General features: G+C 38.6%; 1 protein-coding gene across 1 annotated transcript in view; it reads left to right on the top strand.

The window, feature by feature from the left end:
• Positions 1 to 26797, top strand: part of PLPPR5 (phospholipid phosphatase related 5) — a 126167-nt gene that overhangs the window by 77148 nt on the left and 22222 nt on the right. The window contains exon 4 of the mRNA XM_065884367.1: positions 20116 to 20292. Coding sequence (XP_065740439.1) covers positions 20116 to 20292 — 177 coding nt within the window. The remainder of the gene's footprint in view (positions 1 to 20115; positions 20293 to 26797) is intronic.

Here is a 26797-nt window from a genome sequence, read left to right as displayed (position 1 = left end):
TCTAAAATGGAAATCATAACATGCAGGGCCAGTTTCATTGGGTGTGTAACCTGTGCTGTCACACGGGGGCCCATGCTCAGGAGGGCCCCGTGGTTGGTTTTGATGCTCTGCTCTTGACATTCCTAATGATTTTTCCACAAGAGGTCTCGCGTTTTCACTTTGCACTGGACCCTGCAATTTAAATAACCAGTCCTGGTAACATATAACCATGTAATCCTCTCATCACACTTCCTCATGAATGATCTAGAAGCCCCTCTTTGAATTTCCTAAGAATTCATGAAATATGATTTAGAAACATCTGGATTTTCTGTAAACTTCCTTATTTTGCAATTCTATAATTCTATGACTGTAAAATGCTTTACAAATATAAATACTAAGGGACGTCAAAGATCTCATATTTACACAAGCACCTTCCAAACTGATCCAGTGCGCATAAAACTAAGACGGCAGTAGTTTTTGTTCATTTGTGTTGGTTTCTCTGCTTGCTTGCTTTATCACACTGTTGACTTGTATAGACTTCATGGTCACACAATTCCCAAGATTCTTCTTTAGCAGTGACCTTTGTCTTTTCCTTTAAACTCACAGGTCTAGATTCAGTTTTTCAGTAATATGCAATGCCATCAGTTATCTTAGTGTCTGACAAGAAATGTCTAAAAGGGCTCAAAGTAAAATAATCTTGATTCACTATATTTTTATATGAATTTGCAGCACTTGTACCACATTTTAAAGAAGAAATTTAGATTTAAACAATGAAACAATTATTAGTTGGTTTATTTCCAAAACACTGACAATAACAATTGATTCAGTTATGTATTCATTAATTTATCAAAAAAATATTGCTCACCTATGATGTTCTAAGGATTCAAAGACAAAGGCATTCAGCCCTTAATCTCATGGTGCTTAATACTTAGATGTAGCTGGGAGGGGGAGGGTTCTGTTAATTTGCTAGGGCTGCCGTAATAAAATTGCACAGACTGGGTGGCTTAAACAACAGGAACTGATTTTATCACAGTTTGCAGGCTATAAGTCCAAGATTAAGGTGCTGTCAGGGTTGATGTCTGGTGCTGTCTCTCTCCTTGAGTTCCAGTCTGGTATTTTAACTTATTTGTTGAAACTTTACCTGATGGCAAGCATGTCTTACATGGAGTTTTGGTACCTAGCTCAGCCTTCAAAAGCCTGTTTAACTCATTAATGTTATATACTTAATGGATATTACTAATAATGCTATAGGACTACCATGAAGTACAATGTTTCCATGATGAAACAGGTAGAATGTTTTGATTCTTGGTGAATGTGTGAACATAATTGTGTGTTTAGGTAGGAATATAGATTTCCTCACTGGAACCTTCTGTTGAGGCCTGGGACTAATTATGCTTTACTCCTCATTCACCTTACTTTCTACCCCCACTGACCTGCACTCAGTTCACACTCATCCACATGAATGCACGTACACACACACACACACACACACACACACACACATCCAGTTAACCACCACATCTTACCAGTTCAACTCCCTAAATATTTAATTAATCTGTTCTTAATTACAGCCATTACTCCAGTTCAGGTTATGACGGTCCAACACCTAGAACCCCTTCAGCCAAAGTGATATTTTAAAACTCAGATCTTGTCCTATCATCTCCTGATGTCCCTTTAATGGCTTTCCATTTTCCTTTTAATAAAAATCCAAACTCCTTCACCTGACACACAAAGCCTTTGTGTTTTTTTGTGGTTTATTTTTCTTTTTAAAGCCATTTTTATTTCTTTGTTGTTGTGAACGAACATATGCTAATTTTTTTAATGAAGTGTAGTAGATTTATAATATTTAGTTTCAGGGGTACAGCATAGTGATTCAATATTTTTACAGGTTATATACTCCATTAAAAGTCATTATAAGATGATGGCTGTAATTCCCTGTGCTATACAGTATATCCTTGTTGCTTATTACATAGTCATTTGTATCTCTTAATCCCATATACCTATCTTGCCCCTCCCCATTTCCCTCTCCCCACTGGTAACCACTAGTTAGTTTTCTGTATCTGTGAGTCTGTTTCTGTCTCACTATATACATTTGTTTGTTTTATGTTTTAGATTCCACATATAAGAGATATCATACAGTATTTGTCTTTCTCTGGCTTATTTCACTAAGCATGATATCCTCTAGGTCCATCAACATACAGAGCCTTTGGAAACATGATCCCTGTCGCTCCAGACTGATTTCCCGCCACTCCCCTCTCTGCGGTCACCTCCCAGCACTCGCCCACACCCCACCAACCAAACCTTCAGTCTGACACACTGATTTTCAGTTCTTCCAGTTTCTCCTTTTTGCATGCTCTCACCTCTGCTTGAAGAACCCCTCAAGCCATGCCCTCCTCCAAGACAGAGGTAGAGGCTACTGCATATGGCATGGTGGTGGTCAGAGCATGGACTTGGCACCTAACTGCTTGAATTTGGAGCCCTGCTTCATCACTATTAACCATAAGTCCATGGGCTACTTAACCTTAACCTAAGTCTTAACCTTTCTGTATCTTAGTTACCTCTGCTCTTAAGTACCAAAGTCATGGAATTATTTGGATTACATGATTGACACAAGTACTGCATGTAGTACAGTCCTTGACAATAGTAAGCATTCAGGTGATCTTAACTTTTATTGTGATTAATTAGTTATTGAGAGTGAGCCACACACCGTGTTAGCCACTGAGGTGACAAAGAGGAAAGGATATTTCTATCCCTCATAAGCTAGCAAAGAAGAAAAAAATACATTGTTTCAATACAAAAATGATGTCTTTTCATAATTGTTATGAACAAAATGCCTAGTAGCAAAACGAGAACGAGTTCACCACAACAGCTGGACCAGAGACTGGGAATGTGATTTGAGGTGCAGAGCAGGCATCAAGGAGAGAGGGATCTTTTAACATCTAGCCACTCATGTGCCCCAAGCCTAGAGCTTCTTGAGGTACGGGATGAAAGCTGGTGGGGATCATGGGAGAAGAGAGGCCACTCATAGGGTTCATCCTGTCCATTTAATCCTTCTTCTTGAGGAGGAGTGAGGTGAGAGTTGGAGATCGGATGGGGGCACAATGGAAATGAATCTAGGCGGCTTTTAGTTGAATGAAAATTGAGGGGTGGGAGGAGAGAAGTGTCAAGACATGAGATGGGGGAAAAAAAGGCACCTCCTAAGACCCTTGGGACCATAGAGGAAAACTTATCCCCCTTTGATTTAGCCACAGATGAGGGTTAGCAATGAGGTCAGCAATATCCTAAAAGCACACTCTCAGATTTTAAGATATCCCTTGAAATCTCACACTGTTATATTTAATATTTATTATTTGTGTGAAATGGGTAAAGTACTTTGTTGCTAGTTGCAAACATATATATACTGTCTTTTATTATATACTCCCAGTAACTATGAGACTCTGTGTGGGGTTGGGGGAGGCCAGGGGAGCATGCCTTCTCTTCACACATTTCTTTTCCTTATTGCATTATTACATTTTCTTTTTAAGTCTTATGAGTCTTTTCCTATTATTGTATAATTTAAGAGAGTATCTCAAGATCTGTACTCCAGTTCTTAGTCTTTAATTTTTTATAATTCATATGATATATAGATTATTATACATAGTGCATATCATACAGCAATTGTGTATTTGGATAATCACTTATCCATTAATTATAGCTTCTTTCCTTAGCTAAAGAAAATCTGAGAAACATTGTGAGTCCTAAGATTTAACCACAAATTTAAACAGTTTTGAGGATTTGTCAGAGATATTTGAGATGTGCTTTTACCATTTTTACCACTAACTTCTTATCCCTGATTTTTTTATTTTTCTTTTTCTTTTTTGTGGTACGCGGGCCTCTCACTGTTGTGGCCTCTCCCGTTGTGGAGCACAGGCTCCAGACACGCAGGCTCAGTGGCCATGGCTCATGGGCCTAGCCGCTCCGCGGCATGTGGGATCTTCCCGGACCAGGGCACGAACCCGTGTCCCCTGCATCGTCAGGCAGACTCTCAACCACTGCGCCACCAGGGAAGCCCCTTATCCCTGATATTAAACTTAAATTTCTTATTTGCATATTTTAATAGTTTAGTAGGTTCTACTTTCTTCATTTGCCTTTAAGTTAAACCAAAACTAATTCCTCAATTCATCCAACAGTCTAGTGCACGTTTTGTTGTATTTAAAGGTCTCTAGGTTGGTCTTTGACATATTAATTTCACTTTCTTACTTACCAGTTAGAGAATTTTAAATCTTAGAGATGATGGAGTTCTCACAATCACAGGAATCAAATTCCTTTTGCTTGCATGTAACTCCTCACATGTCACATAGCTTTCTTTTCCTTGTATCCCAATCAGAAATAAGACAGAAGCCTATCTTTATCTAAATATACCTTACTATTTTATCTGGTGAATGGAAACAGCTGTTAGATGATGGAAATGTTTTTATAGATGACAGAGAAAATGTCAAGTAAAGGAATTTTTGTTCTTCTGGCTGATGGACGAAGTGCCGTGTGTACAATATATTTATCATGGGGGTCATACTGGAGAGAAATGGTCTCCATGTAAAACCAGCCACGGCTGCATTACAAGGATAAAGTAAATGTGTCAGTGATGAAGGGGTTGCTATTCACAGCCAAACCATCAGTCGGCCATTGTGCTGGGGGCAGCTGAGTCACTGAGCATATTCTGATCCTAACTGTGTGTACCAGCTGGTCCTGAACACTGAGCTTGTTGTTAATTTACATCACATTTGTGACTCCCTAGCGTTACCCATTCAGGGACATCAACTACATACTAAATTCTGTGTCTGTGATTATGTGATCTTTTGTTAGGGACCCATTAAGTATATTGTAAAGAAAATGGATGGCCACCCTTGGTTTTTCAAATGCAATATGTTTAAGGACCTTTATTCCCATGCACATAAGTTAGGCGATTCAATTTATTATTTCTCCCAGCAAATGTAGTTTTAATCCAAATATATCATTTTAATCCTTTAGGTTTTTTCCTGGCACAGAGCAAACAAAAATCTTCATGGTGCCTTGTGACAGTAATAAAACTTACACTCCTTGTAAGATAACTGTGCTAAATCCTACAGACTGTTATTGTCATTTTCATTTAAAAACTGATCTAACTAAGATTCAGAGAAGTTAAGTAATCTGTCTAAGGTCACAGAAATAATCAGTGGTAGACTGACATTTTAGCCCACGTTACTAAACTCCCAAAGTTCAGCTTTTCCTCCTGGTTTACACTGACTAAATAAGGAATCCACCAAGTATTTAAAAGGTATCGGGGGGACCTTCAAGTTGACGGAGGAGTAAGACGTGGAGATCACCTTCCTCCCCAGAAATACATCTACTTGTGGAACAACTCCTACAGAACACCTACTGAATGCTGGCAGAAGACCTCAGACTTCCCAAAAGGCAAGAAAATCCCCACATACCTGGGTAGGACAAAAGAAGAAGAAAAAACGGAGACAAAAGAATAGGGACAGGACATGCATCTCTGGCAGGGAGCTGTGAAGGAGGAAAAGTTTCTGCCCACTAGGAAGCCCCTCCACTGGTGGAAACGGGGCGTGGGCAGGGGGGATGCTTTGGAGCCACAGAGGAGAGCGCAGCGACAGGGGTGCAGAGGGCAAAGCGGAGAGATTCCCACACAGAGGTTCGGTGCCAACCAGCACTTACTAGCCTCAGAGGCTTGTCTGCTCACCCGCTGGGACAGATGGGGGCTGGGATCTGAGGCTTGGGCTTCGCAGGTCAGACCCCAGGGAGAGGACTGGGGTTGGCTGCGTGAACACAGCCTGAAGGGAGCTACTGCGCCACAGCTAGCCGGGAGGGAGTCCGGGAAAAAGTCTGGAGCTGCCAAAGAAGCAAGAGACCATTGTTTCTGGGTTCTCTAGGAGAGGGGATTCAGAGCACCACCTAAGTGAGCTCCAGAGACAGGCGCGAGCCATGGCTATCAGCTCAGATACAAGAAACGGGCATGAGATGCTAAGGCTGCTGCTACAGCCACCAAGAAGCCTATGTGCAAGCACAGGTCACTATCCACATCTCCCCTCCCAGGAGCCTGTGCAGCCTGCCACTTACAGGGTCCCGTGATCCAGAGATAACTTCCCTGGGAGAGCACACGTCGCGTCTCAGGCTGGTGCAAACTCACGCTGGCCTCTGCTGCCGCAGGCTCGCCCCGCATACCAGTTATAACTACTGTACCCCTTCCTCCCCCTGGCATGAGTGAGCCAGAGCCCCCTAATAAGCCACTGTTTTAACGCCGTCCTGTCTGGGCGGGAACAGAAGCCTAAGGGCAGCCTACACACAGAGGTGGGGCCAAAACCAAAGCTGAACCCCAGGAGCTGTGCGAACAAAGAAGGGAAAGAGAAATCTCTCCATGTAGACTCAGGAGCAGCGGATTAAATCCCCACAATTCCTTTTTTTTTTTTTTTGGTGGTACGCGGGCCTCTCACTGTTGTGACCTCTCCCATTGCGGAGCACAGGCTCCGGACGCACAGGCTCAGCGGCCATGGCTCACGGGCCTAGCTGCTCTGCGGCATGTGGGATCTTCCCGGACCGGGTCACGAACCCGTGTCCGCTGCATCGTCAGGCAGACTCTCAACCACTGCGCCACCAGGGAAGCCCCACAATTACTTTTTTATTTTACTAATTTAATTTTTTTTTAATTTTAATTATTTTATTTAATTTATTTATTTTTCTTTCTTTTTTTTCTCCCTTTTCTTCTGACCCATGTGGCCAACAGGGTCTTGGTGCTCCACCCTAGTGTCAGGCCTGAGCCTCTGAGGTGGGAGAGGCCAAGTTCAGGACATTGGACTGCCAGAGACCTCCCGGCCCCACGTAATATCAATCGGCGAGAGCTCTCCCAGAGATCTCCATCTTAATGCTAAGGACCACCTCCACCTAAAGGCCAGCAACTCCAGTGCTCGATGGTCCATGCCAAACAACTAGCAAGACAGGAACACAACCCCACCCATTAGCAGAGAGGCTGCCTAAAATCATAATAAGATCACAGACACACCAAAACACACCACCAGAAGGACAAGATACAACCCCACCCACAAGAACACAGGCACCAGTGCTCTCCACCAGGAAGCCTCCACAAGCCACTGAACCAACCTTACCCACTGGGGGCAGACAACAAAAACAATGGGAACTACAAACCTGTAGCCTGAGAAAAGGAGACCCCGAACACAGTAAGTTAAGCAAAATGAGAAGACAGAAAAATATGCAGTAGATGAAGGAGCAAGATAAAATCCCACCAGACCAAACGAATGCAGAGGAAATAGACAGTCTACCTGAAAAAGAATTCAGAGTAATGATAGTAAGGATGACCCGAAATCATGGAAACAGAATGGAGAAAATACAAGAAACATTTAACAGGGACCTAGAAGAACTAAAGAGCAAACAAACAATGATGAACAACACAATAAATGAAATTAAAAATTCTCTAGAAGGAATCAATAGCAGAATAACTGAGGCAGAAGAACAGATAAGTGACCTGGAAGATAAAATAGTGGAAATAACTACTGCAGAGCAGAATAAAGAAAAAAGAATGAAAAGAATTGAGGACAGTCTAGAGACCTCTGGGACAACATTAAACATACCAACATTCGAATTATAGGGGTCCCAGAAGAAAGAGAGAAAAAGAAAGGGTCTGAGAAAATATTTCAAGAGATTATAGTTGCAAATTTCCCTAACGTGGGACAGAAATAGTCAATCAAGTCCAGGAAGCACAGAGAGTCCCATACAGTTAAATCCAAGGAGAAACACACCAAGACACATATTAATCAAACTATCAAAAATTAAATACAAAGAAAAAATATTAAAAGCAGCAAGGGAAAAGCAACAAAAAACATAAAAGGGAATCCCCATAAGGTTAACAGCTGATCTTTCAGCAGAAACTCTACAAGCCAGAAGGGAGTGGCAGGACATATTTAAAGTGATGAAAGGGAAAAACCTACAACCAAGATTACTCTACCCAGCAAGGATCTCATTCATATTCGACAGAGAAATTAAAACCTTTACAGATAAGCAAAAGCTAAGAGAATTCAGCACCACCAAACCAGCTTTACAACAAATGCTAAAGGAACTTCTAGGCAGGAAACCCAAGAAAAGGAAAAGACCTGCAATAACAAACCCAAAACAGTGAAGAAAATGGTAGTAGGAACATATGTATCGATAATTACCTTAAATGTGAATAGATTAAATGCTCCAACCAAAAGACATAGACTGGCTGAATGGATACAAAACAAGACCTGTATATATGTTGTCTACAAGAGACCCACTTCAGACCTAGGGACAAATACAGCTGAAAGTGAGGCGATGGAAAAAGATATTCCATGCAAATGGAAATCAAAAGAAAGCTGGAATAGCAATTCACATATCAGACAAAATAGACTTTAAAGTAAAGAGTATTACAGGAGTCAAAGAAGGGCACTACATAATGATCAATGGATCAATCCAAGAAGTAGATACAATAATTGTAAATATTTATGCACCCAACATAGGAGCACCTCAATACATAAGGCAAATGCTAACAGCCATGAAAGGGAAAATTGACAGTAACACAATCATAGTAGGGTACTTTAACACTCCACTTTCACCAATGTACAGATCATCCAAAATGAAAATAAATAAGGAAATACAAGCTTTAAATGACACGATAGACCAGATAGATTTAATTGATATTTTTAGGACATCCCATCTAAAAACAACAGAATACACTTTCTTCTCAAGTGCTCATGGAACATTCTCCAGGATAGATCATAACTTGGGCCACAAATCAAGCCTTGGTATATTTAAGAAAATTGAAATCATATCAAGTATCTTTTCTGACCACAACGCTATGAGACTAGATATCAATTAGAGGAAAAAAAAACTGTAAAAAATATAAACCCGTGGAGGCTAAACAGTATGCTACTGAATAACCAAGAGATCACTGAAGATACCAAAGAGGGAATCAAATACCTAGACACAAATGACAATGAACACAAGATGACACAAAATCGATGGGATGCAGCAAAAGCAGTTCTAAGACGGAAGTTTATAGCAATACAATCCTACCTCAAGAAAAAAGAAAAATCTCAAATAAACAACCTTACCTTACACCTCAAGCAATTAGAGAAAGAAGAACACAGAAACCCCAAAGTTAGCAGAAGGAAAGAAATCATGAAGATCAGATCTGAAATAAATGAAAAAGAAATGAAGGAAACAATAGTAAAGAGCAATAAAACTAAAAGCTGGTTCTTTGAGAAGATAAACAAAATTGAGAAACCACTAGCCAGACTCATCAAGAAAAAAAGGGAGAAGACTCAAATCAACAGAATTAGAAATGAAAAAGGAGAAGTAACAACTGACCCTACAGAAATACAAAGAATCATGAAGGATGACTACAAGCAACTATAGGCCCATAAAATGGACAGCCTGGAAGAAATGGACAAGTTCTTAGAAAAGCACAACCTTCTGCAACTGAACCAGGAAGAAATAGAAAATATAGAGACCAATCACAAGCAGTGAAATTGAAACTGTGATTAAAAATCTTCCAACAAACAAAAGCCCAGGATAAGGCGGCTTCACAGGCTATTTCTATCAAACATTTAGAAAAGAGCTAGCACCTCTCCTTCTCAATCTCTTCCAAAATATAGCAGAAGGAGGAACACTCCCAAACTCATTCTACGAGGCCATCATCACCCTGATACCAAAACCAGACAAAGATGTCTCAAAAAGAGAAAACTGCAGGCCAATATCACTGATGAACATAGATGCAAAAATCCTCAACAAAATACTAGCAAACAGAATCCAACAGCACACTTAAAGGTTTATACACCATGATCAAGTGGGGTTTATCCCAGGAATGCAAGGATTCTTTAATATACGCAAATCAATCAATGTGATACACCATATTAACAAATTGAAGCATAAAAACCATCTGATCATCTCAATAGATGCAGAAAAATCTTTTGACAAATTTCAACACCCATTTATGATAAAAACTCTCCAGAAAGTAGGCATAGGGGAATTAGCATAATAAAGGCCATATATGACAAACCCACAGCCAACATTGTTCTTACTGGTGAAAAACTGAAACCATTTCCTCTGAGATAGGAACAAGACAAGGTTGCCCACACTCACCACTGTTATTCAACATAGTTTTGGAAGTTTTAGTCACAGCAATCAGAGAAGAAAAAGAAATAAAAGGAATCCAAATTGGAAAAGAAGAAGTAAAGCTGTCACTGTTTGCAGATGTACATGTACTGTACAGAGAGAATCCTAAAGATACTACCAGAAAACTACTAGAGCTAATCAATGAATGTGGTAAAATAGCAGGATACAAAATTAATGCACAGAAATCTCTTGCATTCCTATACACTAATGTTGAAAAATCTGAAAGAGAAATTAAGGAAACACTTCCATTTACCATTGCAACAAAAATAATAAAATGCCTAGGAATAAACCTACCTAAGGGGACAAAGTCCTGTATGCAGAAAACTATAAGACACTGATGAAAGAAACTAAAGATGATACAAACAGATGGAGAGATATACCATGTTCTTGGATTGGAAGAATCAAGATTGTGAACATGACTATACTACCCAAAGCAACCTACAGATTCAATGCAATCCCTATCAAACTACCACTGGCATTTTTCACAGAACTAGAACAAAAAATTTCACAGTTTGTATGGAAACAAAAAAGACCCTGAATAACCAAAGCAATCTTGAGAAAGAAAAAAACAGAGCTGGAGGAGTCCGGCTCCCAGACTTCAGACTATACTACAAAGCTACAGTAATCAAGACACTATGGTACTGGCACAAAAACAGAAATATAGATCAGTAGAACAGGATAGAAAGCCTAGAGATAAACCCATGCACGTATGGTCACCTTATCTTTGATAAAGGAGGCAAGAATATACAATGGAGAAAAGACAGCCTCTTCAATAAGTGGTGCTGGGAAAACTGCACAGCTACATGTGAAAGAATGAAATTAGAGCACTTCCTAACACCATACACAAAATAAACTCAAAATGGATTAAAGACCTAAATGTAAGGCCAGACACTATCAAACTCTTAGAGGAAAACATAGGAAGAATACTCTTTGACATAAATCACAGCAAGAACCTTTTTGACCTACCTCCTAGAGAAATGGAAATAAAAACAAAAATAAACAAATGGGACCTAATGAAACTTAAAAGCTTTTGCACAGCAAAGGAAACCATAAACAAAGTGAAAAGATAACCCTCAGAATTGGCGAAAATATTTGCAAATGAAGCAAGTGACAAAGGATTAATCTCGACAATATACAAGCAGCTCATGCAGCTCAATATCAAAAAACACATTCAACCCAATCCAAAAATGGGCAGAAGAGCTAAATAGACATTTCTCTAAAGAAGATATACAGATTCCCAATAAACACATGAAAGGATGGTCCACATCACTAATCATTAGAGAAATGCAAATCAAAACTACTATAAGGTATCACCTCACACTGGTCAGAATGGCCATCTTCAACAAATCTATAAACAATAAATGCTGGAGAGGATGTGGAGAAAAGGGAACCCTCTTGCACTGCTTGTTGGGAAGGTAAATTTATACAACCACTATGGAGAACAGTATGGAGGTTCCTTAAAAAACTAAAAATAGAACTACCATAGGACCCAGCAATCCCACTTCTGGGCATATACCCTGAGAAAACCATAATTCAAAAAGAGTCATGTACCACAATGTTCATTGCAGCACTATTTACAATAGCCAGGAAATGGAAGCAACCTTTATGTCCGACAGATGAATGGATAAAGATGTGGCACATATATACAATGGAATATTACTCAGCCATAAAAAGAAATGAAATTGAGTTATTTGTAGTGAGTTGGATGGACCTAGAGTCTGTCATACAGAGTGGAATAAGTCAGAAAAAGAAAAACAAATACTGTATGCTAACACATATATATGGAACCAAAAAAAAAAGTGGTTCTGATGAACCTAGGGGCAGGACAGGAATAAAGGCACAGACGTAGAGAATGGGCTTGAGGACACAGGGAGGGGGAAGGGTAAGCTGTGACAAAGTGAGAAAGTAGCATTGACCTATATACACTACCAAATGTAAAATAGATAGCTAGTGGGAAGCAGCTACATAGCACAGGGAGATCAGCTCAGTGCTTTGTGACCACCTAGAGGGGTGGGATAGGGAGGGTGGGAGGGAGATGCAAGATGGAGGGGATATGGGGATATATGTATATGTTTAGCTGATTCACTTTGTTATACAGCAGAAACTAACACAACATTGTAAAGCAATCATACTCCAATAAGATGTTAAAAAAATAAAATATCAATAAAATACAAAACAATTGATTAACTTTTAGAAGCAAAATGTTTTTTAAAAAGCTGTTTTAGGGCTTCCCTGGTGGCGCAGTGGTTGAGAGTCCGCCTGCCGATGCAGCGGACGCGGGTTCGTGCCCCGGTCTGGGAAGATCCCACATGCCGTGGAGCAGCTGGGCCCGTGAGCCATGGCCGCTGAGCCTGCGCGTCCGGAGCCTATGCTCCGCAATGGGAGAGACCCGCGTACCGCAAAAAAAAAAAAAAAAAAAAAAAGCTGTGTTAATAATCAGAACCTGAAAAAATAGACTGTGATAGTTTAACTCTGAAAATTAAAGATAATTCCATAAAATCATTTTATTACTTTATGTGCTGCTTAAAATAGTAATATATTAATAGATGTAAAAGTTAGATATAGTTAAAAGATATAGCTAACTATTGTCTTACAGAACACGAGTGCCCTAAAAAATGGTTTTAGGTTCAGTACACAACTCCAACCAATACAATAAATAAAAATAATAAAATAGCAATAAATGCTGAAATAGGAACAATATTTGTGAATATTAACTGATATATTTTTCATTTCCCTTGAATCATATGCTCTTGTCTATGTCTACAATATCTAGTAGAAATATAAAATGAACCACATATATGATTATTAATTTTCGAAGTCATATATTTCAAAAGCAAAAACAAAGGTTCAAGTTTTAAAATATATTTTATTTAACCAAGTATGTCTAAATTTTAACATTTCAATATGTGTCAATATAAAAATTATTAATGAGATATTTTGCATTCCCTTTTTTGCAAAGTTTTCAAAATCCAGTGTCTATTTGTCTTTTGCAATTCATCTCAGTTCTGATACTACATTTCCATCTCAAGTATTTGATCTCTATTTAGGTTTCATAAAATTTACAGTGTAAAAGTAGAAACACATACCCAGTTTGTTCCAAACATATTTAAAAGTTTTCTAATAATCAAAGCAAGTACCAGTTTTAAAAACTGAAATTAACTAATATTAAAAATGCAGTCCCTTGCTCCCACTGTCTATGTTTCCAGTGCTCAGTAGCTCTAGCTAGTAGCTACCATATTGGGCAACGTAGCTCTAGGATTTCTCATCTGTTATTCAGTGTCTCAGAGAAGGACATGCCATAAGAGAAGGGCCAACATCTATCTCCTCGTTTCCCTGTCCGCTAGCTTCTGGCAGCCCCACTCTACTCTCTGCTTGTATGGGGTTGCCTATTTTAGACTGCACATATAAGCAAGATCTTGCAGTATTTGTCTTTCCTCGCCTGGCATATTTCACTTAGCATAATGTCCTGCAGGTTGATCCGTGTTGTCTCAAATGGCAGGACTTCCTTCTTTTTTAATCCTGAATAGTATTATATCTGTACATACCACACAGATATAATGTATAGCAATGTAACTACACTGTATTGTGTACTTGAAATTTGCTAAGAGAGTAGGTAGATCTTAAATGTACACATACACACAAAATGGTAACTATGTGAGGTAATGGTTACATTAAATTAGCTTGATTATGGTGATCACAATGTACACATATATAAAAACAGCAAGTTGCGTACCTTAAGTATATCGATTTTTTAAATTTGTCAATTATACCTCAGTAAAACTGGAAAAAGAAAAAGAGAGATGGGCCAGTACCAATTAGAAAAGGAAGACAATGTTTGGCTTCAGTAGTCAAATCTCTCTTTGTCAAAAGAGAACAGGAATTTCTAAATTCCAAAGCTACCTTTACATTTGAAGATCTGTGTATTTTATTACAAGGTAATAATAAAGAGTACACAGGATATAGTATAAACAGGGTGGTACCACCAACATATAGGAGGGGAAGGTGGCAGACTTTCTTTCTCCCTCATTCTGTTCCTCTTCAGTGCAGGATGGATGCCCATGATGAAGTTTAGGTCAGTTAGGGGAAAAAAAAGTAGCTGCATGCTCTATACAATCTAGGTTTAGTACATAAAATCTATGGCTTCAATATACCACTGTTTATTGTGCTTCTCCAACACAGCCCTGAAAGGTCTGAATTATGTGGACACAAATCTGGTACAAAGTCCATGGTCTTTCTACCACTGCATTACCTCTCATCACAATTCTCTTACATACCCTATCAAATACATTTACATTGCAGTTTGGCAAATTTATGATCATGGATAAGTATGGATATAATAATAAGACTTTCAGGACACTGCACACCTGGCTTAATAAATGTACACTCCAAATTTTGTTCAATGTCTCTGTACCAATTTGCAAATAAATCTCCATTGGAGTGCCATGGAATTCTACCCTTGACACTGCCTTGTTATTGGTGGTCTGTATGGTGCTAAGAAGAAGCTGAGAGAAAGGGGACTAATTTGATAGATGTCAACCTCAAAGGTCAAAAGGGTTTTAACAAGGTGGAATGCTATTTTGAAAACAATTAAGAAATTTGATTTTTAAAAAATAATCCCAGGAATCCAAGATAAGAAGAACTTGGTGGGACATCAGTCCATGTGAGGACTACAAACAATATGACCAGTAGTAATGCTATGTGGTTATTAAAAAAACAAAACCAAAAAAACCTATTGCTTCTTAGGATATATGAATCAAAGTAGTCAAAACCTGGAAATCAGTTTAAAGAATCCATCCTAACCTGATTATGAATTGTAGATTCATGAGTAAGACTATAGGGTGCAATCCGAATAAACCCACACATTATGGTCAATTAATCTGTGACAAAGAAGGCAAGAATATACAATGGAGGAAAGACAGTCTCTTCAATACGTAGTGCTGGGAAAACTGGACGGCTACCATTCTCTAACACCAAACTCAAAATGGATTAAAGACCTAAATGTAAGACTGGATACTATAAAACTCCTAGAGGAAAACATAGGCAGAACACTCTTTGACATAAATCACAGCAATATTTTTTTGGAGCAGTCTCCTAGAGTGATGGAAATAAATACCAAAATAAACAAATGGGACCTAATTAAACTTAAAAGCTTTTGCACAGCAAAGGAAACCATAAACAAAATGAAAAGACAGCCTAAGGAATGGGAGAAAATATTTACAAACGATGCTACAGACAAGGGACTAACTTCCAAAATACGCAAGCAGCTCATACAGCTTAATATCAAAAAAAAAAAACAACCCAATCATTTTATACATAAGGAGTTCAAGGCTTAGATAGGTTGAATAACTTGCTTAAGTAAGTGACAGAGCCAGGACTCAAACCCAAATCTCATTGGTTCCAGAGCAGGTAATCTAATCACTATGCCACAGTTATCCCTGATGGATCATTTTTACAAATTCCAGTCCATTCATTCATTCACGCATGAAGCAGATATTGATTGATTATCATAGTTTTCTTTTGACACCATGACAAAATACCACAAACTTAGGGACTTAAAACAACCCAAGGTTATTATCCTAGAGTTCCATAGATCTGAAGTCCAGCATGGTCTCACTGGGCTAAAATCAAGGTTTCAGCCTGGCTGCATCCCTTCAAGAGGCTCTAGGGAGAATTCATTCCCTGCCTTTTCCAGCTCCCAGAGGCTATCTGAATTCCTTGGTTGGTTGCTCCCTTTCTCCATCATCAAAGACGGCAGCAAAGCATCTTCAGATCTCTCTGACTACAGTTAGGGAAGGTTATCCACTTTTAAAGACTCATGTGATTTGGTGACATATTCACAAGTTCCTAGGATTAGAGCCTCGGCATTGTTAGGGGGCTAATATTCTTTCTATCACAGGTGCCTACCCTGTACCAGGTTTTGATCCAGGCAATATGAGATAGACAAGGAGGAGAAAGACAATAGCAATTAAACACATGCATATGCAAGACAATTTCTGATAGCGATGTGTATTTTCTGACAATAAAAGAGTTCAAAAATTCACTTTTCCCCAAGCATGCCATTCATGCATTCATTAATTCAACATTTTTGAATACCTACTACATAAAAGGAGTTCTATGCATTTCAGGTAGAATGGTGAATGGACAGAGGTTTTATTCTAATGGAATATTCTCGTGGAGGCAACAGATATACCTACACAGAAATGGGGAACATGATTTTAAATAGTGACAAATGCTATGAAGAAAATACTCCATACTCTTTCTCTTGTGCCTTTGCATTTTTCATTTATTCGTTCTTTTATTTAGTAAGTCTAGTAAGTCTTTTGAATGCTTACTGTGTTTCAGGCTTACAGTACAGACTCCAGATTTGCCTTCTGTGTCCTCACTGTAGTGAAGGGAACAACCCAAATGAGTATAAACCACACACTGTGGTAAGTGTTCTGGGAGAGGACGACGCAGGTGCTTGGGGAGCACATAGCAGGGTTACGGATGCTCTCCCTGGGTCTAGGACACCTTTTACCCCCATTTCCCCTTTGCCGGGAACTCATACTCATCCTTCTGGATCTAACCTAGATGCCTCCTCTTTGAATAATAGTTTCAGGTGTATAGTAAGTAATTAACAAACACAAACATTTGTGTTTTTATTTTATAATAGTATTGTTTTAAAATTGTACAGTGCTTTCTCATTTACCCAAGAGATAGATTAATATTCTCACAAGTGAGTCCATTCACTTTACTACATGGGCATTGAGATTATATTTTATTAAAAGCAAACAAGTAAGCAAAACCCCTTTATATGTGTGTCAATTATTGTATATATTGTATAAGCAAGGAAAAAAATGTGTAGAAGAATATACACCTCGCTGTTAGTAGGTAGCAAATGACTGGTTTTAACTTTCTGCATCTTGGGGCTAATAGATATTCATGGGATTGACGAATAAGAACTGCCTAATAATGGCTAAATGGCTTGGCCTATGAGGTAGTGAGCATTCACTGACCCTTGAGGACTGAGCAGATACCATCCTGCTCAGATTATACACCCTTCTGTTTGTGTTTTATTTTAGCTACATTTTGACATCTGGTTAACCTAGATGGTTTCATAAGTGAATTAAAAACCAAGAGAGCATAAATAATCAATTCCTGTCCTGTGTCAAACTTGCTTAATAGATTCTCATGCTATAATTTCCTCTTCTGCAAATTAGGTATAATAGACCTCCTGTAAGGATAACACAATTAGACTGGTTAAAAGGCACTTACATTCATAAGCACCAAAAAGTTTCTTAGTACATATAAGTGCAAACTCAAATTTTTCTTTTGTGACATCTATGTCAACTGATTATGGTACAGAAAAATCTGTGCATTATAAAGCACTACAGTGACCCACTTTAAAGTTGAAATTATTTGAATAAATGTCGTCCTTCTCCCATAACACTTAAAATTCAATTATCTTCTATTCTGGTTCTGGACATTAAGTGGGGATCTGGTGGGGGAAGAGCCAAATCCCAGGCTATTCCTAATATAAAAGCCTTTTCATGAGTTTGCATAGTGGCCAGACTGTGTCTTGGGACCCTTTATAAACAATGCTTAAGTCATAGAGCATCTTAGGAATAAACTCAAATTCAAGAGACACTTCAGAGGATTGTAGCCCAAGGTCACAGATTACTATAGGCCTACACAATTTGGATAAGTTAGGGCTGAGCTCTATCTGTTATGGCCTCTGGGGTTGAAGGAGAAGGCAAATGTTTTCCAAAGCCATACAGATTCTATAGGAGATTTTCCACACAAACCACATATATACTACTTCCTACTTTTTCCTAATAGTAGAGTATAGATGTAGCCTCACTGCTGTGTACTATGGTGGCCTTTTTTCCCTTATTTTTAATTTCATTTCCCTTGCATTCACTGATACTTAGCTTATGCCATTTTCTCTAGGCAAGAAATCAGTCAAGAAAGAAACGAAGGTTAAAGGCACCAAAGTGCTTTACCCCTACTTTCCATTGACATCTCTCCTTCTCAAAAGTGCCACCCCCAATAGTTAAGTTGTATATTCTTCATAGTAAGCTTTGTCTTGAGTCAATTTTTTCATCTATAAAATGAAGGTAATGATGATTTCTTACTAATATGGTTATTTTGAGGATTTAATAAGTAAAGTAAAATGCTTAGAACATTGCCTTGAACAGCTATCGCTCATTAAATCATAGCTATAATAAGTATTAGCGGTATTAATACTATTCAGTTATCATTTCACATTCATTTTGTTTTAATAAGGATAGGATGTCTTTAGCGTTCTGACAGATGTGAAGAAATGCAAAGGTAAGAAGTTAGTAATCAGCCGCATAGCTGTGTTACAGAAAATCCCACAAGCAGCTCAAATTTCACTCCCTGTTTATATGCACGAGTCAAATAAGGAATTACTCTATTAGGTGCGTCACTGGACACCTGAAGTGGTGTGATATTCTTGCCTTGTTACTCATGTGGGCAAAACTCTTTAATATATTCTCTCAGAATGGCAAAAGCACCATTTTCTCTTTCTCATCTCCTCCTATTTCCCTCTCATGTGTACTTATTCTTCTTAACTGAGATTATTTAGCTCTTTCAAGCACAGGCTTAGAATACACAGACATAGCTCTGAAGGTCATAGGCCCAAAATGGAGATAATCCAGCTTTTTTTTTCCGTAGAGTATCGGGACCAGGGATAGATTGCAAAGAGCTAGAACTTGGCTAGGTAGAAGCCTTGTATCACATGAACTGTTTAAATATTCATACAGTGTGTACTGGCAGCTAACAGGGCTGCAAACTTGCCCAGAAAAAAAAAAAAAAAAGAGAAAAGATAATTACTGAATTTCATAGCATTCTAAAATGGCTGCCATGAACTAAAAGCATAAGTGCTGATTTTGGTTTAATCTCTTAGGCAAATGTATTTTTTATTCAACTGAGGACAATAGGCAAGTGGTTATATGCATTTCTAAGTATTTTTCTGATTATATTATCAGTATCAGATTCTGACATTAATATCATAAAAACTGATTGCACTGTCAAAGCCATCTCTTTAATAGTTACTTTACTAGTGACTTGAAATAATAACTGACACATTTCCTTCACAGTCAACAGATTCACTTATATAGGAACACATGGTTTAAGTTATGAGCAATGAGCTATAGAATAAATCAGATTGGGGGAAAGACTGGGTTTTTTGAGCATGATGGCTCACAACTTGAAGGCATTTCATTCTGTGCAATCAGCTGACACTTAATTGTTCTTCATTAGGATATGTAAAGATGCCAAAAATGTAGGCGTTTACTAATTGTTTTGTTTTGGCTTTAGCTGATACGGTTCCCCCGTCATCGTTAATTTATTTTTGTTGTCCTAATGCTGGTTGATAAAATTTGGTTAAAACAAAGTAATTTCACAATTTCAGGTAACAGCATAAAAGCAAACCTTGGCACTGTATTGAACTTTAAATTCTTTTTTCAAAGTAGTATCTGTTTAGTGGAAATCCACTCCATTTTGTTTTTTATAACTATACTCACAACTTCTAATTTTTATAAAGTATGCATCCTCTCCATATGGTATACAAAAATGTAAACATTAAAAACATTCATTCATCAGTTTTCCCCTTCTAATAGTATTGATCTAAAATGTAAATTCAGATAAAACAAGAATAAGTACATTAAAAGTTAAAAAAAAGTCACTTGGAATGTCTGCACTCAGTATCTTAGATAATTACTAGTACATAAGAATTGGCCATTAGTCAATATAAGGTAAGTAAAATGAACTAATCACTACTTTTAAACTCTACTTTTAAGAAATTCTTTCAAAAAATTCATAAACTTCAGTTAATTATTTGAACTATATAGGCATATCTATGTCAATAAATATATACATGTACAGACACATATATGAGGTGTATATCAAGGAAATACGTTCATGGAAAGTCATGTTTTTCATTTACTATTTCAGATGTACATTACCAACACAATCAAAGCCAAAGGAACAAGACTTGCTAAGCCCGTTCTATGCCTGGGCTTAATGTGTTTGGCCTTTCTTACTGGGCTCAACAGAGTAGCAGAATATCGAAATCATTGGTCCGATGTGATAGCAGGCTTTCTGGTTGGAATATCTATAGCAGTATTTCTGGTAAGTACAAATTTCTTTAAATATAATTTGTTTCTTAATCAACGTGTATAACCACCTATTAGAAAATACAGGTGTGAATCACTGGGTTTAGTTGTCAAAAGGTGGTATAGCAAATAGAAATATTTATGCTTTAAGTCATTCGTTTCTTCCTGCTCTCTCATTTATTCTGCCCAAAGTCAGGTTTGGGGGTGAAGAAAACACATTGGGTTGACCAAAATGTTCGTTCGGGTTTTTCGTAACATCTTACGGGAAACCTGAACGAACTTTTTGGCCAACCCAATATATTCTACATTTAAAGGTGAACAAAATATTTTCATGTAAAATGGAACGGGGCTAAAAACACTCATGCCTCCCCAGATGGTTTTTAAAACTGGGTTGTTTGAATATTTTAAGAGTTTCCTCATGGCACTTTGCATCCTGGAGTATGTAGACCATCCCAAAGTGCCCTGGTGCCTCTGCGCAGTACTCTTAGTGAGCCGCCAAGTCTCAGCACCTGATAACAGGTGAACCTCACTTGTGAGATGAACCGGTTCCCTGCAGTGACTAAAAACCCAGGGATAGTTTCCAAGACAACGTCGCGCAAATCAGATTTTGGCAAGGAGTGAAGAGCATACGTAGTGACTTCTGATGAAGTCATCTCTACTCTTATGATAAAATCCCCTTGGAATATGTCTATAGGTTTTAGTTGTTGGAAAATAGAAAATTCAGTCTGGCTGGAGAATTAATCAATCCATTATAAGTATGGATATTTTACCCAAATGGAAAAAATGTGTAGACTACTGTATAAATCAAAACATATTTTTGCATTGACACATTATAAGAAACACTTTATTTTAATTTTAGTTATATTTAAATTGTTTCTCCAGAGTAACTTTCCTTCTTCAGTTTATTTTCACTAGTTCATAAGCAGTAAGCAAAAACTTATATGAACCTTTCTTCTACCAAAGCTTTGGGCACTATCTATGTGTCGGGCATTTTAGGAGGTTATTTCTTCTAGAACTTCCAGCGGTAAAGTGGTGACTATCCCCTGATCCCTCTCTAGACCCTGTGCTGCTTTTCTTGCTGATGTCACTCCCTCTGATGTCCAAAGTCCTGAGAGACTTAGGCTCACCCCCCTCTGTTTCCCAGAGATATCCTGTAGCCTCAGGAAAACTGGGGCCCACCCACGCTTGGGCCAAAACCTTTCCCTTGCTGTCACTTATCACAATTGAAACAGGTTAACTTTTTATAAAACAGAACAAAACAAAAAGCATCTTACATAAATCCTAAGAAAATAATCATAGGCAGGGCAAAGAGCATACCAAAAGTCAAAGTTTTAAAACACTGCTGTCAGATGTAACTGCGTTTCAGCTCTGCGAGTCCAGAACATCTTTGCTAGCATCTCATCAGGCTTCGTCTTATCCTCCTGTGGCTGTTACGATCTTCCCTTTACTGCCAGTGAATGTCGTGACCCCCTGCGTTGTGAAATCTAGAGCCCTCGTGTCTTCCCTGTCGCGTCCTTTTCTGAGAACCATGTGGTGAATGATGAGTTGGGCTCTAGATACCCCTTGGGTTCAAGACCCTCCTACTGCACATATGTAGAACATTCCACAGGCCCCTTCAGACATTCCCATGCACCCAGGAAGATGACCTTATAAAAAGGTCATGTGAAAACGCTTTAACCACGTAACGGCTAAATAAGCTTTTATACGTTCATTCCCAACTGTTTATGAATGTGAGTGCCTACAGGTGCCAGGCAAGGTGTCAAGAACTGGGGCTGCAAGGAGGCTCAGATAAACATGACCTGTCTGCTGTGGGAATCTGTTTCCGGGGTCAGGGAGGAATAGTCGGGCTATTCCCTCAAACGTTCCCTCCCTCTCTTCCTTCGTGAAACAAACATTTACCGAGACCCTATTCTAGTCCAGGCACTGTGCTTGGTGCTGGGAATAAATACACGAAAAAGATACAATCCAGGTACTCAAGTAGATCGCGGTCAGGTGGAACAAGATGGACACAAAGTGTTCTATAGAGGGTAAATGTAATGGTAGAGGTACAGATACTCAAGACATCTACCCTGTTGGGATTAGGGACAAATCAAAAAGAGGAGATAATTTATAAACTTGAAAGGTTTGTAAAGCAGGTAGGTCTAGCCTGGGGCATAAGGAATGAGGGGCAAAGAGCACAGAGCACAGAGGCAGTATGAAATGCTTCATAAAATAAGTATGTATGAAGCCTCTCCTATAGTCTAGGCCCAAGGTGCCATGTGCATCTGAGAGAACATGGCACCCGGAAATGGTACCAGACATCCAGCGTGAGTGACGAGAAAGGGGAGTGGAAGAGCACACAAGGGAATACCCTGAAAGATCTTGTATGTTATGACAATAACATAGACTTGTTTAAAAACGTAGGTGATTTGGGAGCCTCTGTCAGGGTCCAAGTGAGTTGAAACAGAGAAAAACAGCCTGGTTGAATCTGAATCCCAGCTTCTTTATCTACTCCGTTTGTGCCATTAAGCAACCTTCAGTTTCTTCCTCTTTAAAGGAGGCTATAAACAGCCTCCTTAAAGGATCATTATAAGGATTTATAAAGGTTAAACAAAATGATGTGTATATTTAGTGCATAGCCACATGGATGACTGAAGTAATTTCTGTAAGTGAGAGTTTGTTTCCTGTCAGTCCTTTTACTTTCTGATAAGATTTGTGCTTTGGGGTAAATATGTTTTCTGGAAAATAAAATTCCAGGTGAAGATAGAGGAGACAAGTTATGCAGAACCAGGGAAATAAGATGGCACAAATTGGGCCTCTGAGGGCACAGAGAGAGGGGAGGCTATCGGGAGGTATTTGGGAGGTGGAATGTTTTGGAGCTTGATGGAACATTGGAGATGATGAGGGTGAAGCAGGCAGCAATCTATGATGATTCTCGGATTTCTCATTTGGGCAACTAAGTAGAATATTTATTTCAAGCAGCGACTACAGCTCTGGCTTACGATATGCTGGGGTGTTTCCAGTGATCCTTCAGTGTGTGCAGATCACTAAAATTATTCCAAAATAAAATTAACAGTAACCTACTCCAAGACTCTGCACGTCGGTTGAAGGCATTCACATCCCCCATCACCCACACCTGGTGTCTAGCGTTTGCCTTTGACCCACTCTCCTCCTTCACCCCCACACCCAGTGATTGATCTAGTTCCAGTTCATTTCCACCACAGAGTCTTTCTCCCATGTTGTATTTCTGCACTGTTCTGACCATAGCCTCTCGATTTTAGAGATCAAAACTTCTTACCTCTATTATATCAACGGGTTCCTAGCTGCCTGCTCACTTCAGACTCTCCTCCAAATACCTCACATTCTGCTTCATACACATGATACCGTAATTCATTGCCAATAACAAAGCAAAACAAACAAACTCTCTTTCCTGCTGCATTAAATCAGACACTTCCATTGAACTTCTGGGATCCTCCATAGTCTGGCTTCACTCTTCCCGGCCAAGTTTATGTTTCCCTCGTTGCAGTGGAACTCCTGCACTTGGAATCCAGTCAGTTTTCTTCCTGTCTTACACAGACAGGCTCTGTCCGGCCTGTGCGTTGCCTCAGCTGGAACACCCACTCCTCTGTATAGTTTAGAGAGCAAAACAGGAGTGGGAGTCAGACAAACCTAGGTTGAATCCTTCTGTTGCCACTTTTTCTTTCTGCCACTTTTGCTGGATGTGTGACATCATACAAGTCACTTAGCCCCTCATCATCCCTAAAATAGTGAGGCCTCCCCTGAACTGTATTTAAAGTGATTACCCCTCCCCAAGGACTCCTTTTCTCATTTCCTATTCACTTTTCTCCACTGTGTAATTCAACTTTTAATATACCACATATAATATTTTTGGTTTTGTTTCTTGCTATCAAACCCACTGGAATGTAAGCCACTCACAGAGAAGGTGTTTATTTGTTTTCATCACTGTGTATTCTCAGTATTGGGTCTGGTACATAGGAGGTTCTCAGGAAATATTTGATGAATGAATGAATGAACTGTTTTATTTACTTTCCAGAGCTCTTTTGAGGGTTAAGGGAAATCACATATATAATAAAGGCAGTCGAGTGTGTGGTACAGAGAAGGCTCTAGGTATCATGGTCTTCACCTTTGATGACTGTATTCAAATCCTTTATGCACTTGAGATTTTTCTTAGACAAATCTCAGCTTCCCCAGGAAGTGTCCCTGATTACATGGTTCTCCCATTTTCCCTGAATTTCCACTGCACTTGAAGTCAGTCCTGTTACAGTCTAACAAGTAATTACCTTCTGTAGTAAATTTATTATTCTTATCTCACGTGCCTTTTCTTCAAAGTTAGAGAACACAATCCCCAAGCTTAGGAAAATACAAAGCAAAAACTAGTTGAACAATAGGTGTAGATTGACTAATATTGTTTTATAAAAATGTGTGCCTCAAAGCACTTACAACAAAGATGCATATTAGTGTCCAGCAGAAAAGTTCAAGTTTACTGAGCCAAAGCAAAAGCTTGTCGGGTTGACATATGTGATATCATAATAATAAAAATAGGAACTATTTGAATACTCTTTACTATATTAACTCAATTAATCCTCATAACAACATGTTGAGGTGTAATTATTATTGTCCTCAGTTTTCAGATAAGAGAAACAGGTCTCGTTATATTAAGTAACTTGCCTGGACTCACAAAGTTAGTAAATGAAAGAGCCCGGAATTAAGCCCCAGGCCTGTTTGACCCCAAAGCCCATGCACGTAGCCCCATACAACAGAGATGTTTTTTTTGCCACAAGCAAGAGAGAAAATGATCACAGATGGATCAGATTAATTTATTATCACTACCAGATAAAGGAAACAAAAATCTATGTGTAACGGTGACTCAGGAGTGTCATTTTTTGGAAGAGAGGGTAGAATTACACTCATGGAAACCACTAATGTAAAAATAGAATATTTCAAAAGAAAATCACTTTAAATTGTACAGGAACGTTAGAAAATTTGAGAATTTCTAGGCTGGATACATACATGCTCATTCATTAATCTGTTTATTCACGGTGGCACTGAGAATACAATAGTGATCAGAAAAAAAAAACATGTCTGCTACCATGGAGCTGACAACCTTGAAAGAGAATCACATCAACCAAAACACTATGCTAACAGATGTATAATTTCATATAGAGATAGGTGCTTGGATGAAAAGAGTCACAGGTCCTTGCCAGCAAACAAACAAACAAAAACAGCCTGGGGTCAAGGAAGACTAGTAAGGAAGTGGAGGGGAGATGGTGATACCACAGATGAGTAAGATATGGTGCCCAAAGACAGTGGAGATGAGTATTCCGAGCAAAAGGCAGTGAAAGGGAGCAGAAGGTGTTTAGATAACCAAGAAGGAAGGTTGAAAGGTGGGCCAGAGTTTACACTTGAAGAGAAATGAGAAGCCAAGCCACAAAGTGGTTTTAAGAAGGTTGACATGATACAATTTGCATTTTGGAAAGACCATTCTCACTTCTTTGTAGGAAGGGATCAGAGGGAGGCAAGATTGGATTTAGGGAGACTTTAGAAAGCCATGTAGGAATTCAGGCAAGCGGTGGTGATTGCTTAGTCGATGGAGTCGGTGTCGGAGATAGAACAAAGTAGATATAAGAAATCAAAATCTTTAGGAAGGAAAATTGAGCAAATTGAGCGAATGGTTGAGTATAAGAGGTGTCCAAGTTTTCAGCCTCGTGCAACTGCATTAGGTGAACGGGAATGTGAGGGGTATTGCCTTTCCCTGAGAGTCCAGAAAAAGATCAAGTTTTGGAGTAGGGCCAGGAGATGGGCGCATCTTGGGTTTTATTTTGAATATTTGTTGGATTTTTCATACCTTTGCCAAACAAAGAAATGGAGCTAACTTGCTAATCTATTGCAAACTCTTCACTTTCAAATTGAGAAGACTGAGACCTAGAGGACTGTTCAAGAACTTACAGACTCAGGATCAAAAAAACAGATCAATTGCTTTTCTTTGAGTATTTTTCTAATAGGATATCAGTTTCATGCTTGTGAACGTTACAAGACTTACTAAATATTTGAATATGATTCTAGGGAAGATTTGGTAATTTCCTTCCTTATGATTTAAATAATAACAGTAATGAAGAGTAATCATTATGTTAATAGATGCTTTAATGAATATCTACTCTGTGTTAGGCATTTAAATATTTCACATGTGAATTCTTAGCTGCTTCAATGGGGTGTTGTCCTGACCCTCAGTTAAGGTAAAGAGATAACTGATAATACCTTTCAAAGAGTTTTCCAAACCTAAATAGCGTTAAAAGCAATTAAACTAATTTCAGTAGCCCATATTAACTCTAGATGAATGTTTCTTCATCTAGTGACTTCCTTTTGTCTATGTACATAGTTATTTTAGCAAATTTTAATTCAGAAGAATTTGTAGCAGTTTTTCATCTGCCGATTTTCCATTAATTTATAATATTAATGAAAAGGGAAATGTGCATGTGTGTGTATATATGTCATGAAATGGGTATGAAACTGCTGTTTGTTAT

Source organism: Phocoena phocoena, chromosome 1 (genome assembly GCF_963924675.1).
Source record: "Phocoena phocoena chromosome 1, mPhoPho1.1, whole genome shotgun sequence".
In the NCBI taxonomy this organism is placed as follows: Eukaryota; Metazoa; Chordata; class Mammalia; order Artiodactyla; family Phocoenidae; genus Phocoena; species Phocoena phocoena.
The sequence above is the reverse complement of the archived record's forward strand: the minus strand, read 5'-3'. Positions and strand labels throughout refer to the sequence as shown.